Source organism: Typopeltis vanoorti, chromosome 15 (assembly GCF_054136105.1).
Source record: "Typopeltis vanoorti isolate ZY-2024b chromosome 15, IOZ_Tvanoo_1.0, whole genome shotgun sequence".
NCBI classification, from domain to species: Eukaryota; Metazoa; Arthropoda; class Arachnida; order Uropygi; family Thelyphonidae; genus Typopeltis; species Typopeltis vanoorti.
The window spans coordinates 8,644,245-8,661,601 of record NC_143563.1 but is presented as its reverse complement, the minus strand read 5'-3'; the positions used below and the strand labels follow the sequence as shown (position 1 = coordinate 8,661,601).

At 33.9% G+C, this 17,357-nt stretch overlaps 1 protein-coding gene across 2 annotated transcripts in view; it reads right to left on the bottom strand.

Moving 5' to 3' along the window:
* Positions 1-17,357, bottom strand: part of LOC150098343 (uncharacterized) — a 554,092-nt gene that overhangs the window by 83,599 nt on the left and 453,136 nt on the right. For both annotated transcript variants that reach the window (XM_090404722.1, XM_090404723.1), the window contains 2 exons: positions 16,294-16,461; positions 971-1,034 (listed from right to left, as the gene is read on the bottom strand). In XM_090404722.1, coding sequence (XP_090260848.1) covers positions 971-1,034; positions 16,294-16,461 — 232 coding nt within the window. The remainder of the gene's footprint in view (positions 1-970; positions 1,035-16,293; positions 16,462-17,357) is intronic.

Genomic DNA, 17,357 nt, shown 5'->3' with positions numbered 1-17,357 from the left:
CTTATGGATCTGAGAGCTGGGTCAGAAGTAAAACACTGACCAAAGACTAGAGACCGCAGATATGAGAGTCTTGAGAAAGATTATAGGCGTGAACAGATGGCATCAATGGCAATATCATATTCAAAATGAGTATATTAGGAAAGATCTTGACATTGTCAACATCCAGGAATGCGATAGCAAAGCTAATCTCAGGTGGTATGGTCACTTAAACAGAATGGAGGAAGAAAGATTAGCAAAACAAGTGTTCTCTGCCAGATTGGCAGCAAAACGACCCAAAGGAAGACCAAGATATAGGTGGATTGATACAGTACAAAGTGCCTTAGATGATAGAAATATAAGATGTAATAATGTTGGAGTCTTGACAAGTAACAGACTGATTTGGAGGAAAACTGTAGATAGGAAGTTAGTAATGATGTAATTTTTTTCATGTAGTACTATCATATCCTGTACACCCCTTGAGGGTACATGGCAGGAATTTGATGATGATGAAATGATTAGTATCCATCCTGCCAATATTTCAATGTAACAAAAGAATTGCAAAGGATAGAACGGAGCATAACTATTTGTATATTATTGTCTAATTCTACTGCACTGTATTATTAAAGAGGTGACAAATAATATATTGGTTATATCTAGTCATAGTACAATAGATTTGGGATAATGCACTACATAGTAGCAGTGCATCACCTCAATCACTTTCTCATAGATGCTTTCTTCCATATGAAATAGGGCAAAACAGCATAACATTTCATTAGTTAAATAAAATTTTTATTTAACTAATGAAATTTAACTAAATATTATTCTAATAATTAGAATAATATTTAGAGTACTAACTAAAGATTAGTTAACAAAACTAATTATTTAGTTATTTACTAACTAAATATTGCTAACTAGACAGGGATGTATTAAGTAAATAAGTTCATTAAGTAAATAGCAAAGAAATCACCATTTTTATATATCTAATACTCACGCCATAGCATTCATTAGATTTTGAAGGTTTTCCATAGTGTCCTCCAGTGTTTCTTGGCTGCTATCTGGAAAAACATTTAATTGCTCTTAAATGAAATAAAACTTCATAATCTTCAGAACATCAGCTTATTTCACCAGCTTATTAAAATTATAATCAAGCTCATCAAATAAAACTCTTGACCTTTAGCAGTTAACAAAATCATATGAATGATTGTATAACCAGACAAAATTACCAATACATGTGGCAAAAATAAATAAAATAAAAAAAATATATCACTGGTGTAGCCAAGTGATACACTAAATAAGACTTTATAGAATCATGGGTAATGAATAGAATCACCATGCTCCTAAACATTGTTATTTTCACTCACGCAAGATAGCACACAGAGTGTTGTTTCTGACTTGCGGCATTCAAGTTTCGAGTTACTGTGCAAAGTAAATTCAGATAGGAATATGGACAAGATGCACCTAAAGACAAAGCATATTGCGACATGACAAAGAGTTGTTAAAAACTGATTGAGGAATAAAGGCAGCAATTAACAGGGAAATAAAGTGACCATGTGGTGATTACCTGGTTGGTTGCCAGCAGTGCGAGGACCCCTATGAGAAAAGGGTATATGTGGAACTACAAGGGAGGTGATTATGAAGAGCTCAGGAGACAGCTTGCGGGTGTAGCGTGGAATGAGGAGTTAGCTGGAAAAGAGATCAATGCAGCTTGGGGAATTTTCAAAAACTATCTAGTAGACGCAATGTCTAAATGTATTCCAAGGGTGAGAAGGTTAAATAAGGTAGGTGTGAGATGGATGAATAAAGAGATTAAGCATGCAATACAGAGAAAACGGGCATTGTAGAGGCAGCATAAGAGAAGTGGAAATAACCAATTTCATGAGGTCTACAAAGACCAGGCAAGGAGGGTGATTTGCTTGGTGAGAGTAGCTAAAGAGAGGTATGAACAGCAGTTAGCTAATGAAGCCAAAAAGAATCCTAGGGTGTTCTTTCGATATGTAGCCAGCAAAAAAAAGAATGATTATGGAAGGATGACATTGATAGGAGAAAATGGCATAAAAACTGCTGCTGCAGAAGGTGTGGTGGAGATACTTAATGAGCAATTCATAAAGATCTTTCAATCTTGTGAATGTGACTTCATGGAGAGATTGAGAGCAGTTGATGATGGGGAGGAGAGACTGACTGCAAGTGGGCAACAGGTGTTTGGGGAGTTGAGTAAACTAGATGTAAATAAGACGTGGGACTTGATAACATATCACCGCGTATTCTGAAGAAATGTGCCAGGAAGCTGACACCTGCCTTGACATATTTTTTTAATACGAGTCTGGCACTTGGTCAAGTTCCTAACGAGTGGAAGGAGGGCAAGATTGTGCCACTTCAAAAATTAGGTGATCGAACTCAAGCATCAAACTATAGGCCTATCTGTGTGTCAGGTGTTGTGGTTAAGTTGTTGGAGAAGCTTGTGAGAACTAGGATCCAGAGTTGGGTTGACAACAATGGTATTATCTTTGATGGACAGCATAGATTTGCTAAAGGGAGGTCATGTTTTAGTAATCTACTTACTTATTACAATAAAGTGACTGCTTCCATGGACAGAGGAGAAGGATACACAGTAATATACTTGGATTTCGCAAAGGCTTTTGATAGAGTACCTCATGATAAGTTGCTAGTCAAACTAGAGCAGATGGGGTTGGATATTAGATTAGTGCACTGGATTGGAGATTGGCTATCTGATAGGTATCAACAAGTTGTGTATGGGAGAGAGCGATATCCAGGAAAAGGAAAGTCACTAGTGGAGTGCCTCAGGGGTCTGTTATAGCGCCGTTACTGTTTAACTTGTATATTAATGATATTGGCAAAGATTTGGATGGGGTTATTCAGTTGTTTGCAGATGATGCAAAGTTGGGACGAACCATAAAGAGTAGTGAAGATGTTGTGGCCTTGCAAGAAGACTTAAATAAATTGAGTGATTGGGCACGGAAATGGGGATGTGAGTTCAATGTTGCAAAATGTAAGGTTTTAAAATTTGGAAAACAAAGATGGGATGCAGAATTTATGCTTGGTGAGAATATATTGTTGGAGGTAGAGGAAATAAGAGATCTGGGGGGGTGATAGTGGATAAGGATCTAAAATTTAGGGGACACATCACCAAAATTGTGAAGACAACACAATGGCTTCTGGGAATGAAACAAGAATCTCTTGTTTCATTCATTAGGCCACACATGGACTATTGTGCCCAGATTTGGTCACTGGGTTTTCAGAAGGATGAAGAGATGTTGGAAAGGGTCCAAAGGCAACTGACTAAGGTAGTTTGTGACCTCTGGGATGTTGAGTATGAGGACAGATTGAGAAGATGTAATTTGAAGTCTGGTGAAGAGGAGGAAGAGGGGGGAGATATGATAGAGACCTACAAGTTGGTAAGGGGTTGTTATAAGATCAATGCTGGAGAAGTTCTATAGGAAATAGTGGGAGAACTAGAGGTCATCCCTGGAAACTGTATAAAGAGGGTGTGAGTAGAGGAGTGAGAGGCAGGTTTTTTCCTGCAGTTGTGAATGATTGGAATGCCTTGCTGAGAGTGTGGTGTCTGCAAGGAGTTGGAGTGTGTTTAAGACCCAGTATGATGAGATGTGCGTGTGATAAAAGGACCTCCCAGATGAGTCTTTGACTCCATGAGGTCTTGGGGTGGTAATAATAATAATAATAATAAATGCAAACTGTTTTGAAGCCGCACAGCCATACGTTAAAAATCTCATGTGTTAAACCCTATGTAAGCAAAAGTTGTGGCTGAACTGCATTAGCAAACATGCTTGCAATTCTGTCACACTATAATGCTACAAAACTGGCAAGAGATCGAGTATCATTCTGATATACTGTATGCCAGATATCAGAGGAACACATAGGAAGATTTACTGTAAAATACAAAATTGGTCAGTATCTAAATCTAAGTGAAAATTCTGTGATTTACCTTCTGAATATTATTTATACAACAATTTAAGGCTTTTTTTTTTTCAGTTTCTGTTTATTAGGATTCAGTTTTAATCATGCAAAAATGTTTAAAATAAACAATTTAGTTTATTTTAAACATTTAAACATTTTTTTTCCCCAAAATCATGCAATTTTTGGTAAAAAAAAAATTGCTCAGTCATTTGTAAAGTCTTCAAGAACAAAAGGTTCTTTTAATTTACAATTACTGGTGTATCTAGATCTAATCATGCTATGTTCTAAATATTTCATGAAATACTCAAATTGCATTTCAAGCTATTAAATGTTTGACAATATACAGATATAATTTAACGAAAAGTTAATGGTTCATTTATTTAATTTATTCTAAAATGTATCTTCTGCTTAAGAAACACAGTGTTGCATTTCAATGTAAAAAAAGATAATTTCATTTTTAAACACTTGTTATTCCTGATTTATGTTCCTAACAGATGATGATGTGATGGAGAAACTTTTTTCACTTGGTTATAAATTAAATTAAAAATGCCAAGAAATTATTTTGTTGTTTAATCCTCTATTCATGTGTAACGACTTCTTTATTACTTCAACTTTTTTGGGTCTGGCTTACTGATGAGACTTCAATAAAGGTCAAAACCAGTTTTGGTAATAGCTCCTCCCATAATGCACATCATTATAGCACAGGATGTGTGCTTTTAAGCCAATTAATGTGAAGTTATTATCGTCTATATGCAAGTAGCTTAATTGTGAAGAAACTTCATGTATAAACTTTGTTTGTTTACACTTGGATAAAGGAATAAACAAGAATATAATTTCTTGGCATTTTTAATTTAATGTGATGTGCTTGCAAATAATATTCACAGAAATATATAATTGTAAAAATTTATAGCAACCAAGCATAAGAACTTTATAAATCACAATAGTCGGACTATCAGTGGAATATTTTAAGTATGAGAAACATTCTTTAAGTATCATAGAAAAGGTGGAAGTCCTCAGAACTGCTGTACAATTTTTTTTTTTTTTGGTTGAAGTATAGAAGTTGAAGTATATGTGTTTCCTGATGATGTCAATTTGACTTTGTCAAAATATTGGCAATATTAATTAGATTTATAGTAATTAGTATGTTGTAATTTCATTAAAAAAAAATACAGTATGAATAGCCAATATATAAGCTTTACCACTAAGCATTATAAACATATGGACATAGAACATATTATAAATCCAACATTTTTTGTGTTTTAATTCAATTTATTTGAATTCTGCACAATTCAGAGCACTTCTGCACTAATAATTAGAAATTATTAGTGTTACATATAGCGAACAACTGTTTAGTCTAAGATATGTTTTAACTTTGCTTAAGTAAGATGATAAGTTTTGAAGTTACCCATAAAACTTAGAACACTAAAGAAAGCTTCAAGTACAGGTAACCCTCGTATAATGCAGATGTTAGGTTCCATAGAAATGCCGAGTTATATAAGTTGTGTTATACGAGACTAGATCACATAGAAAAAGTAGGGTTAGGTTCCAAAATCGTTTTTTTTTTAAATTATATAAACAACGACATATCCAACAAAAACAATATTTTTATTTAATTCAGGTATTCATGTAAGTTAAGAAAACATAAGCTATGAAACAAATACGTAGTATAAAATTATAAAAATTACAAATTGTACATAAATTTCATTGCACATAATGCATAAATGTTTTAGACACAATAAAATAAAGTGCATATTTTAATCGTCATCACTCTCTTCAGAAATAACATTTCGTAGATGTTCTTTAAGTGGCCGGAGGTCTTCACCACTTGAAATCTCTTGGATATCATTTGTATAATTCTCATTGCCTACTTCGACTGGTTTAGTCATCAAGAAGTCAGTAATAAGACTTTGCTTCCCACTATGCTGCAATTTTTATTAAGTTCATAATATGGCGCTAAACAAATATCCAATTGTCTCGTGAATTTTCCCGAGCGCTCCAATGAGGGATCATTATCCATAAAATAACTTCCTAACTTTCTTGCCAAGACCAATCCTTCTGCGAATTTCTTTAAACTGAATTCTTTAACGGATTCATCACAATCAGAATCTTCGGCAGAACGTTCCTCGCCATTTGGTTCGACACCATCTATTAATTGTGCCAGTTCCTCCTCAATTAAATCTGTTTCTCCATTAATTAATTCACTAATTTTGTTTTCAACCATATCGCAAAAGTCCTCTCCACCAAAAATGTGTACAACGTTTATTATACGACATAGCTCGGCATCCACTGGAGGTACGAAATTTTTGTTCCAGAATGGCTTCAGGCGATATTTTTTATCAGTAAGCATTCAGCGTAGAGAGTTGTAATTCCTTAATGGGCAGAGAAATAATTTTTACACAATTCGAAACTCAAACTTTCCACATTTGAGGCAGTGTCATGTTTGGATTAGATTCCATTTTTTCCAAAATTAATTGAAATGTTTGCTGAATATAATATGACTTAATTTGTTGATATCATTCCTTGGTCGAGTGGTTGAATAAGTGAGTACTATTTTAATATTCGGATGGCTTAAATTTGTTGGGTGGCCTGATGCGTTATCTAAAATTAGTAGAATTTTAAAGTTCATATTCTTTTCCTTTGTGTAACTTTCTATATCGGGTACAAAACAATTGAAAAACCAATTTTCAAACATGCTAGCTGTAACCCATGCCTTTTTGTTGGCCTGCCAATAAACAGGTAGGATGAACTTGTCGAGCCCTTTCATCGCACGAGGATTTGCAGATCGGTTAATAAACATTGGTTTTGTCATGTAATCACCTGATGCATTACTACAAAACAGTAGAGTAATTCTATATTTGGGAACTTTGAATCCAGGAGCTGATTTTTCATCTTTAGAAATATAGGTGCGTTTTGACATTTTTTTCCAATATAACCCAGATTCATCTGCATTGAACACCTGGTCTGCATTGTAACCACCTTCTTTAATGATTTTTAAAAGTTCTGCTGGGTATTTCTGGGCAGCTGCAACGTCTGCTGATTCTCCTTGGATTTTAAGATTATACAAAGAAAACCGCTTTTTAAAGTTTTCGAACCAACCCTTACTGGCACATAATCCATGCTGAGAGATTTCTTCTGAAGAATCTTGATCAAGTTCTTTTAAATGTTTATAAACTTTGAGAGCTTTTTGCTTAATAAAGTGTCCATCCAAAGGGAGTTTCTTTTGAGTGTAATCTTCTATCCAAATCATTAGAGATTTCTCCATTTTTTTTATTAGAATATCGCGAACACGAGCTACGTGCTTTGCACTTACCGTTGACCCAGCAATAACACTTTCTCAGATTTTATGCTCGTTTTGTTTGATTGTTCGAATTGTTGATTCATTTAAATTCAGAGTCCTTGGCACAACTCCTGGTTTTTTCCAATTTTCAACCGATCCAAGATTTTAATTTTTTCTTTGAGAGAAATGAATTTCCTCTTCAATGTTGGTTTTTTCCCTTTCGTTGCAGTTTTAGTGGCCATTACAATAAAAATGAACTTTTACACTAAAAAAAGCATTACATATGTATGTATCTCACCAGAAAATTAACTGCTCAGCTTGAGAATAACACACTTATGATTTTAAATTGGCTTTCCTGGCAGAAAACTAGGTGGCACGTCTGAGAATTCTGCTGGCATGTCAACGATTTACAGGTGATATCCTTTTATACGCTTATAAATTATTCAAGTTTTTTTTTAATTGTTACAATATGTACAAGCTGAATTTTGTTTTACAGACAGCAGCTATAAAGACGTGCATATGATTGGTGCAGTATTAACAAAAGATCGCGTGACCCAAAGACAAAAGCAATCGACAAATGTTGAGTTGAAATGCTAATTCTCTTCAATCGAATTCCATAACATCTGAAAGTCATAACAACATTCACTATTAGTTTTAACACATTCAAAACAGCATGTCATTTATCGTTCCAATGGAACTTCTCATTACTGACTGGCTCAACTCACACAAATGTTTCAACCCTTGGTTGAATTTTATGGCTTCTTGTTAGCATTTGAAGGTGGCAGGCGAACCACCACATTCATTATATGGCATGTTTCAATTCTTGGTAGTCTTTAATTTTAAGTTAGCCTTTGTAATCTGTCATAATGACATCGAGAATTTCAATGAATTTCAAATGCAATAAAACAAACACTTATTTCATAATTGAAAAATTGGACAATAGTTTTTAGTTAGATACTGTGTTTCGATGCAACACATGGTTTTGCTTAAGTCTATGCAGACTAGTTTCTGTGAGAGGGGACATGTGATTTATTAGTTAGTGCCATTTTTATTCCATCTGTCTCTAATTGCACTATTTGTTGAGAATGACACAGACTGCAAAAGCCTCTGTACAGTACCTTATTCAGTGATGCAATAAAACTAAATTTGATACTTATAACTACTTGCGCGATATGGACAGACATAAATTTAACAAAGATAAAATTTGATTTTTAAGTCCTGCGGTGAAAAATATGAAAACAAAATAAATAAAGGGTTACTAGAAATTGTAGACCACGTTATATCGAAACCGCGTTGAACAAGGGATACTACAATTTGTAGGCCGCGTTATATCGAAACCGTGTTGTATAAGTACCGTGTTATACGAGGGTTACCTGTATTTCCATTTATGAAGCATAACTGACCATCTTGTTTAAACTGGTGTTTACAAAATAAGCAGTAGATGTTTGAGAGGGAGATATAAGGCAAATATGATGAGAGCTTACACCAGATCCAGAGAGTATAAAAATTATATGCAATCTGATTAAAAATATAGCAATATCCACCACTCCTTTGTAGTGGTGGATATCACTATAATACCTTACAACCATGGCTCATTCAAGTATAAAAGAAAACAAATGGTCTTGCAGTCTTCATAGACGAACATTAACAGTAAAATAAATGGTACTGAAGAGCTCAATGACTTTCAATGTGGCATATAATGCCACCTTTGCAACAACTCAGTTCAGGAAATTTCTACCCTACTACAGCTGCCCTGATCAACTATAAGTGATGTTATCGCGAAGTGGAAATACCTATGAGCAACAACAGCCCAAACATGGCCTGGTATGTATCACAGAGCAGGACTGCTGAGTGCCACATGCTTTAGCACTCAGGACTGAGTGCTAAAGCATGTAGCATGAAAAAAATGACTATTCTCCATTCAACTCATTACTGCATTTCAAAATATCTCTAACAACCAATGCCAGCATCACCATTGTTTGTTGGGAGCTGAAGAACATGGGCTTCCATGGCTACATAGCAGCACATGCGCCAACAGCAGCAAGGCCAATATCAAGGCTAGCTGCCATTAGGCTCTACAGCAATTGAAACACTTTCTCTGGAGTAATAAATCATGCTTCAGCATCTGGAAGTCTGACCGACATGTCTATATTTGGCAAATGTTAGGAGAATGCTACCTGCCTGCCTGATTGTGTTGTGCTAATTGCAAATTTTGGTGGAGGAAGTATCATGGTCTGAGGCTGTTTTTCATGGTTTGGACTATGTCCTCTCATTCTCATTAAGATTCCCAGTGACTGGGAATCTTAATGATACAGCCTATAATGACACTTGTCTGCTAGTTGTAATTGTCTAGCTGATAATTGTCTGCTGGAAGCAGACAATTATCTGCTTCCAGCTTTATGCAACAGTTCAGTGAAGGTTCTTTCCTGTATCAACATTTTCATGTTGATACAGGAAAGAACTCACATCTCACATCAAACACCTGTTGGGTGAATTGGGATGCCGAATATGATCCAGGCCAAATTGCTCGACATCAGTGACCAACCTCACTAATGCTCTTCTTGAAGAATTTAAGGGAATACTCGGCATCCAACAAAGGAAAGCACTTTTAGATTTAGATATATAAGAATATATCTAAATCTAATGAAAAGCCTTCCCAGAAGAAGGCTGTTATAGAAGCAAAGGAAAACTAACTTCATATTAATGCCTTTCACATTAGAATGAGAGATGGGATGAGTAGGCATCCAGATATTTTTGATCAAATAGTGTATGATAAACAAGCACCTGAAAATATCAGAATACGTACATGCAAATAAAAATAAAAATAAATTTATCAAGTGGAAAATTTCTATTAGTATGCGTGACGATACAGATCTACAATATGTTCTATACAGATATACAAAAAGCAGTACAGCAGACATCACGTCAAGATCTCCTAATTGTAACGGGGGGGGGACCTTAAACGCAAAAGTAGGTAAAGACTGGGATACCTGGCCAAGAGTAATCGAACAGTTTGGGTACGGAGAAAGCAATGAACTGGCGAAAGACTGCTAAACTTCTGCTCAAATAATAGACTGACAATAACCAACACTCTCTTTAAACAACCAAAACTCTAAAGAAAATGGACATGGATATCACCAGACAAACAAAGCAAGAATATGATTGACTATATTATTGTAAATCAAAGATGGAAATCAAGTAACCTAAATTGCAGATCCTTTGCTGCTGACTGTGGGTCAGACGATAAGCTACTACTAGCAAATCTAAGAATAAAATTAAAATCTGAAAGCACTTTTAGAGTCAAAAGGAGATTGAATGCAAATAAACTACAAGATAATAATATTCTAAGAAAATATCAACAAGAACTAGATAAAAAAATTGAAGGAACTACTGAAATAGAATGTAAATATCGAAGAACATTGGTGCAAATTAAACGAAATAATATTAAAATTGGCAGAAAGTACAGTAGGTTACACAGAAAAAGGAAGTAAAAACGATTGGATCTTGAATGAAGTAAAAAGGTTAAGTGACAAAAGGAAAAGCATGAAATTAAAACAGGACTATAACAGAAATGAGTATAATAGATTAACCAGAGAAATTAGAAAACTAGTTAAAAGAGACAAGAATAACTGGTTAGAAGAAAAATGCAAAATGACAGAGAAACTATCAAAAGAAAATAACCTCCTATATAAACAAATAAATCAAATTAGTAAACCACAGACAACAAAAACAATAATGATCAAAAACAAAGAGGGACAGCTAATTGAAAGTAAAACAAAAAGAACTGTCAGATGGGAAGAATACCTCAGAGACTTATAAAATCAGCTCTCAGGATATTATTATTCCAGCCACTGAAATGGAAGAGGAAATAAATATTTTTACCAAAGAAATAATAGCACACAGCATAGATAAACTTAAAACTAGGAAAGCATCTGGTATTGATCAAATACATGCCCAATTCTTAAAAGCAGGAAAGGAACAACTTTTGGAACCATTAAAAACATTATTTGAAAGGATCCACAAAAATGAAGCAATACCTACCGATTGGACCAAATCAGTTATAACTCCTATATACAAAAAAGGAGATAAAACAGAATGCAATAATTACAGAGGCATTAGCCTCCTCAGTATTCCAAGTAAGGTTTTTATGAAAGTACTCCAAAACAAATTAAGCCATATATAGAACAAGCATTAGGAGAAGAACAAGCAGGTTTCGGACCAGGATGAAGCACAATTGATCAATTATTCACCTTAAGACAGCTAATAGAAAAGACACTAGAGTACAACCACAGTTGCTATATAAATTTCATAGACTTTCGTCAGGCATTTGATTCAATCCATAGAAGAGAACTATGGGAAACTATGAAAGAATTTGGAATTCCAAACAAAACTATAAGAATAATAAAGAATCTATATGAGAAATCTGAAAATGCAGTATGAGTGGAGGACACCAATAACAAATTAGTTCCACACAGAGAGTGGAGTAAGACAGGGATGCAATCTGTCACCGGACCTGTTCAATCTCATATTGGAAGAAGCAACCAGTAAGGTCTTAAACAAAGAAGACTCCGGAATCAAAATATATGGAGAAAATATAACAAATTTAAAATTTGCAGACAACATTGCATTACTTGCAAGCATGGAAGATCTACAATGAATTTCTGATAAAATAAAGGAAAAATATATAAAATTTGGATTAAATCTAAATATAGACAAATCAAAAACTATGCAAATAGGAAAAAAGAAACACCAATCTGAAAATTGAAATTGACAGTAAGAATCTAGAGCAGGTAGAAAACTTTACCTACCTTGGAAGAGTAATTGAGTACAACAGTGAAATTACAAAAGACATAAACAGACAAATCAGTCAAGCATCCCAAACTTTTGGATGACTAAATAGAATATGGAAGTCAAGAGACATCAAATGAGTAACAACAGTGAGAATCTATGAGACAATGGTCATCCCAATACTCCTCTATGGAAGTGAATGCTGGAATCTCAAAAAGGCTGAAGACTAAAAAACAAAGAAATAAAGAAGCAACTAAAACAAGAAAACAATAATAGACAAAATCCAAGAAAGAAGACATCAATGGTTTGGCCATGTGACCAGAATGACAACAGAAAGATTACCATCTAAAGCCCTGTATAGAATGATAGGAGGTAAAAGATCCAAAGGGCAGCCCAGAATTAGATGGATAGACAAAATAAACAAGGATCTGAAAACCAAATCATGAGTGATACCAAATTGGACAGAATTGTTCAGACTCTCCAGGGACAGACAATAGATAGAAGTGGAAAGAATTCATTCAGCCTCATCATCCACATAGATGATGAAAGAGAGAAGAAGAAGATGAGTGAAGAAGATTTGAAGATATAAATAATATAACAAAGGTCGATTTAAACAATATCTGGAAGATACAGTTGACTCACTATAGCAAACTACTAAAATGTCATAAGCAAATTCCTATAGGTACAAACAGTACTGTGCAAATTTCCTATAGCAAACTATCCACCATAACAAACTGTTCCTATGGCCCTGAGAGTTTGCTATAGTAAGAGTTGACTGTATCAATCAGTGCAGACATATTGAAGGTTAAAAAAACAAAATCATCATGTAAGGACAGTCAATGGGCTATAAAATGCAACTTGCCACTGTCCCTTTCTGTTTCTTTATTTTTTCAGGCTTATTTCTTTGAATATATTTGTGAAAGTACTAAGAAATTTATTGTACTTATTAAAATTAATAATGAATTATTTTTCTTTTTCTTTTTGTTGTAAAACATGTAAAACATAACATGTTGGTAAACGTGTTATGTTTTACATGGTTATTTGCACAGCTGACTTTTGTTATTTGCGAATTTTCTTTAGAATGACATTGATATTATGAAGCTTTTTTATACTTTTATATCATTTTATGTATTATGAAGGTTAGTAACTTCATTATATATATATATATGATTAGTACTATTAACTCGGGGTTGGTATATGTTCATTTTTCTAAATTAACTGACTTAAAACCCGAGAATTATAACACAATAAACACGAACAACGAGGGCCACCAACATGAAATAAATTGGACATCAACTTCAAACCTACACATCTGCCATGATGAGATGGAGCGCCGCATTGTCGAGTCAAAAGAAATCACCTTGGACTCTTTTCATTTGAATAATAATCTTGGCTATAATTTGCCTGACTCTTTCAACTCTACTATTAGATACTGGAGATCGCGTGATTCCACACGCACAGGTGTACAACAATAGAACTTTAACTCGGACTGTAGTTCAAGCTCATAATAACTGTATTTTACAGTCGAATATTATGGCTTTATAATTGTATAGCTTTAGAGTGTGTCAATGTTAATTTCAGTGTCTTTTAATATCTTTCTATGTTCTTATCACCTGATGAAGTCATTCTTGACGAAACATGTTGCGTTTTTTCAAATAAATGTCATTGTGTTATAATTCTTGGGTTTTAAGTCAGTTAATTTAGAAAAATGAAAATATATATATATATATATATATATATATATATATATAGTCTGCAGAGTTAGCCTAGTGCCTGTGCACTTCGCAACCATATGCCTGGGGAAGGAGTATCTTAGGTTCAATTACCGTCAGATGTGAGGAGCTCAAGGATCAATATCAATGGGGCATTATACTAAGTATTGCTTGATATAATGCCCCATTGATATCATATAACTGTAGCATTTTGAATAGCTTTACTCTTGGCACCTTGTCATATACCTTTTCCAGATCTATAAAACTTAAATACAGATTTTTGTTATATTCCCATGATTTCTCAACTATTTCTCGTAAAGTGAAAATCTGATCCTGACAGCTTATATATGGCTTGAATCCAGCTTGTTATTCACCAAGCTTCCCTTCCACAATCCTTCTCAACTGTTTCTCAAATACTTGCATAAATCTTACCAGGAATACTCAGTATGGAAATGTAATTCTCACATTCAGTTTTATTTCCCTTTTTATATATGGATACTATGAGAACTCTACTCCAATCATCTGGAATTCGTCCATCCGTCCAGGCCTTCAGAACTGTGCAGTGCAGCCACTGTAAGACTCTTTTATACCTCGATACTTGAGCATTATGTACTATGCAGAGTGAGATTACTAATGTCATTTCGAAACATCTGTGTCAAATTTTCCAATAAAAGTGAGCCTATCGTAAACTAAAACTGAATCACAACAGAATTAGTATTTCAGTTGAAAGTCAGCAGTTAGAATTCAAAGAAGTGCAGGAAGATGGTTTAATGTTAAATCTGGTGTCACACAAGGATGTATATTATCCCCTCTCTTATTCATTGTCTATATGGATCACATTATGAAAGAAAGTGGTATTAAATCCAATAAAAAAATTGGAGATGTTAAGCTTAGCTATTTCCTTTATGCGGATGATGTTATACTTTTAAATAAATCTGGTACAAGTTTGCAAGATTCCCTGGCTAAATTGAATAACTGTTGTAATAGATATAGTATGAAAGTCAGCAATAACAAGACAAAGACAATGAAAATAGGCAGAAGCATTGAAAATGTCAACTGCGTTGTGAATGGAGAACCTATAAAACAAGTAAAACATCTCAGCTACTTAGGCACGATTTTTAGTGATGATGGTAAATTAAATATGGAAATAGACAACAGAATCAACAAAGCTGGTATGGTAGGAAGTGAGCTGAATAAATTTATATGGAATAAGAGAGAAATTAGTCAAAACACTAAATTAGCTGTATACAAGACAGTGTTCAAACCAATTTTAACTTATCAATCTGAGAGCTGGGTTAGAAATAAAACTCTTCGCCAAAGACTAGAGAGATGAGTCCCAAGAAAGATTAGGGGTATGAACAGTTGGCATCAATGGCAATATCATATTAAAAAATGAGGATATTAGGAAAGAACTTGACATAGTTAGCATTCAGGAATGTGTTAGAAGAGCTAATCTCAGGTGTTCACTTAAACAGAATGGGAGATTTAAGATTAGTAAAACAGGTGTTCTCTGTCAGGTTGGCAGGAAAAGGACCCAGAGGAAAAGGAAGATATAGGTGGATTGATACAGTATAAAGTGCCTTAGAAGACAAAAATATAAGATCTGATAATGTTGGAGTCTTGACAGTGAACAGATTGATTTGGAGAAAAATTGTAGATAGGAAGTTAGTAATGATATAAGGTTTTCATGTAGTACTATCATATCCTGTACACCCCTTGAGGGTACATGTCAGGAATTTGATGATGATGATAAATTTCACTCTGGCTGGATAAAATTTAATGATATTTTAGTTAAGATCTATATTGAAATTTGTCAATTTTGATTTCAATCTGATCATTCTTGTTTTGTGAAAATTAGATAGAAAACAATCTTTTGTCTAGATATAAATCACTATTCACACCATGAAACAGTGGGTTCACTTACAGAATAACATTCTAAAATACAACAAAATAATCATTAAAATCTTAATGCCCACTTACTTTTGTTGCCTGCATGTAAAGTAATATTAGGTATTGTTATCAAAAACTTTAAAACAATATTTCACAAGAATATTACTTTTTTTAATGAATTATGATGAAAGAAGTTCACTGAAAATTACTGAATTGTTTTTCCAATCAATTACTTTTCTTGTGAAATTTGTTGTTCAATGAATTGTCATTCATTATATTGTTGTTTAATGAACTGTTCATTCAACAACTTGCTTTTTTGATGAATTTTCAGGGAGCCCATAAACTTAGATTAGTGTGGATCACACATTCTTGAATGCCAATAATGTCAAGCTCCTCAGTTCTAATATTTTCATTTTTCACATGAAAAATGAAAGTATCTTAAGGTTTTTGTTTAAAGAATGAACTTAAGAACTCTAAACTTTTACAATTCAACAATCAGTTCTAAAAAAATGGTGAGAACCAGCCCTGACTCAATGCCGTGTTTAGCACATATTTTGAATTTGCACTTGTCTGAATGCACTAGAAACTGCATGCAGAAAAAGTAAATATACAAAACTTTTGCAAAGAAAATTATTAAATCATATATTATTATTGTTAAGTGGATCTATTAAATTAAACAAATTAAACTGAATTCAGAATAAAGGCATCACTTACTTCTTTCACATAATTCTTCTACAGGAACACAACCATAGGGAAATATAACAAAAAAATGTCCAGGAGTGAACACGGATGATACTTGAACCAGGACATTAGTACCTTTCTTTGGCAGCTCCAAACAGCTATCTAAGGCATAAATTTCCTCTTTGTCCCTTGTACCTCCATCTGAAAAAATATTAAGCTTATAATTCGTTCATTCTAAAATTTGTTTGCTAATCATACAGAAGCAAAATATTCAAATGGCTGAAACAAATTAAAACAACAATCCTGAAGGATGGTAGGAATTGAGGAGAAGGGAGATATAATTATTACACATCTTAAAGAAATAAACTATCAAAAGTTGGAAGTTTTCTATATAAAGAGTTGATGAAGGTTACAAATAGGAACAGGAAATAATATCAAGAAGTTACAAGAGTATGCCTTAGATACTGCAGAGTGTTGAGCATATCTATTTTGCATATCAATTTCATTTTCACCTTAAACTGCAAGATCATATCATGGCTGAGTAACCAAACTTCATAAAAATCTATATAATGATGTTATGAGGCAACTAATCCCATCTTCATAGCGTGCTTTGTGTATCAAAGATGCATTCTTTGATACACAAAGAAAAACCAAGATGTCTATATAAGACCAGCTAACTCACATTCATTTAAAAAAGCCCTATAAAAGTCCTTGCATCTTAGTTGGGATTTGAACCTAAGGTTCCACAACAAAAGACAGCATGTTTCATCTTCATCATCATCTTTCTCACACTGTAAATTAAAGATGCCAAGAAATTATATTCTTGGTTTCATCCTTTATCCAAGTGTAAACAAACAAAGTTTGAGCATGAAGTAACTTCATTACTGGGCAACTCATATATACAGGCTAACAACTTCACATCAATTGCCTTAGTATCCCATAATCCAATGCACATATCCTTACAGACATGTATAATGATGTGTATTTTGGGAAGGGCCACTACCCAGACTGGTTTCGACCTTTATTGAGGTCTCATCAGTGGGAGCGAGACCCAGAAGTAATACCAAATAATGCAGAAGTCATATTTCTATATATAA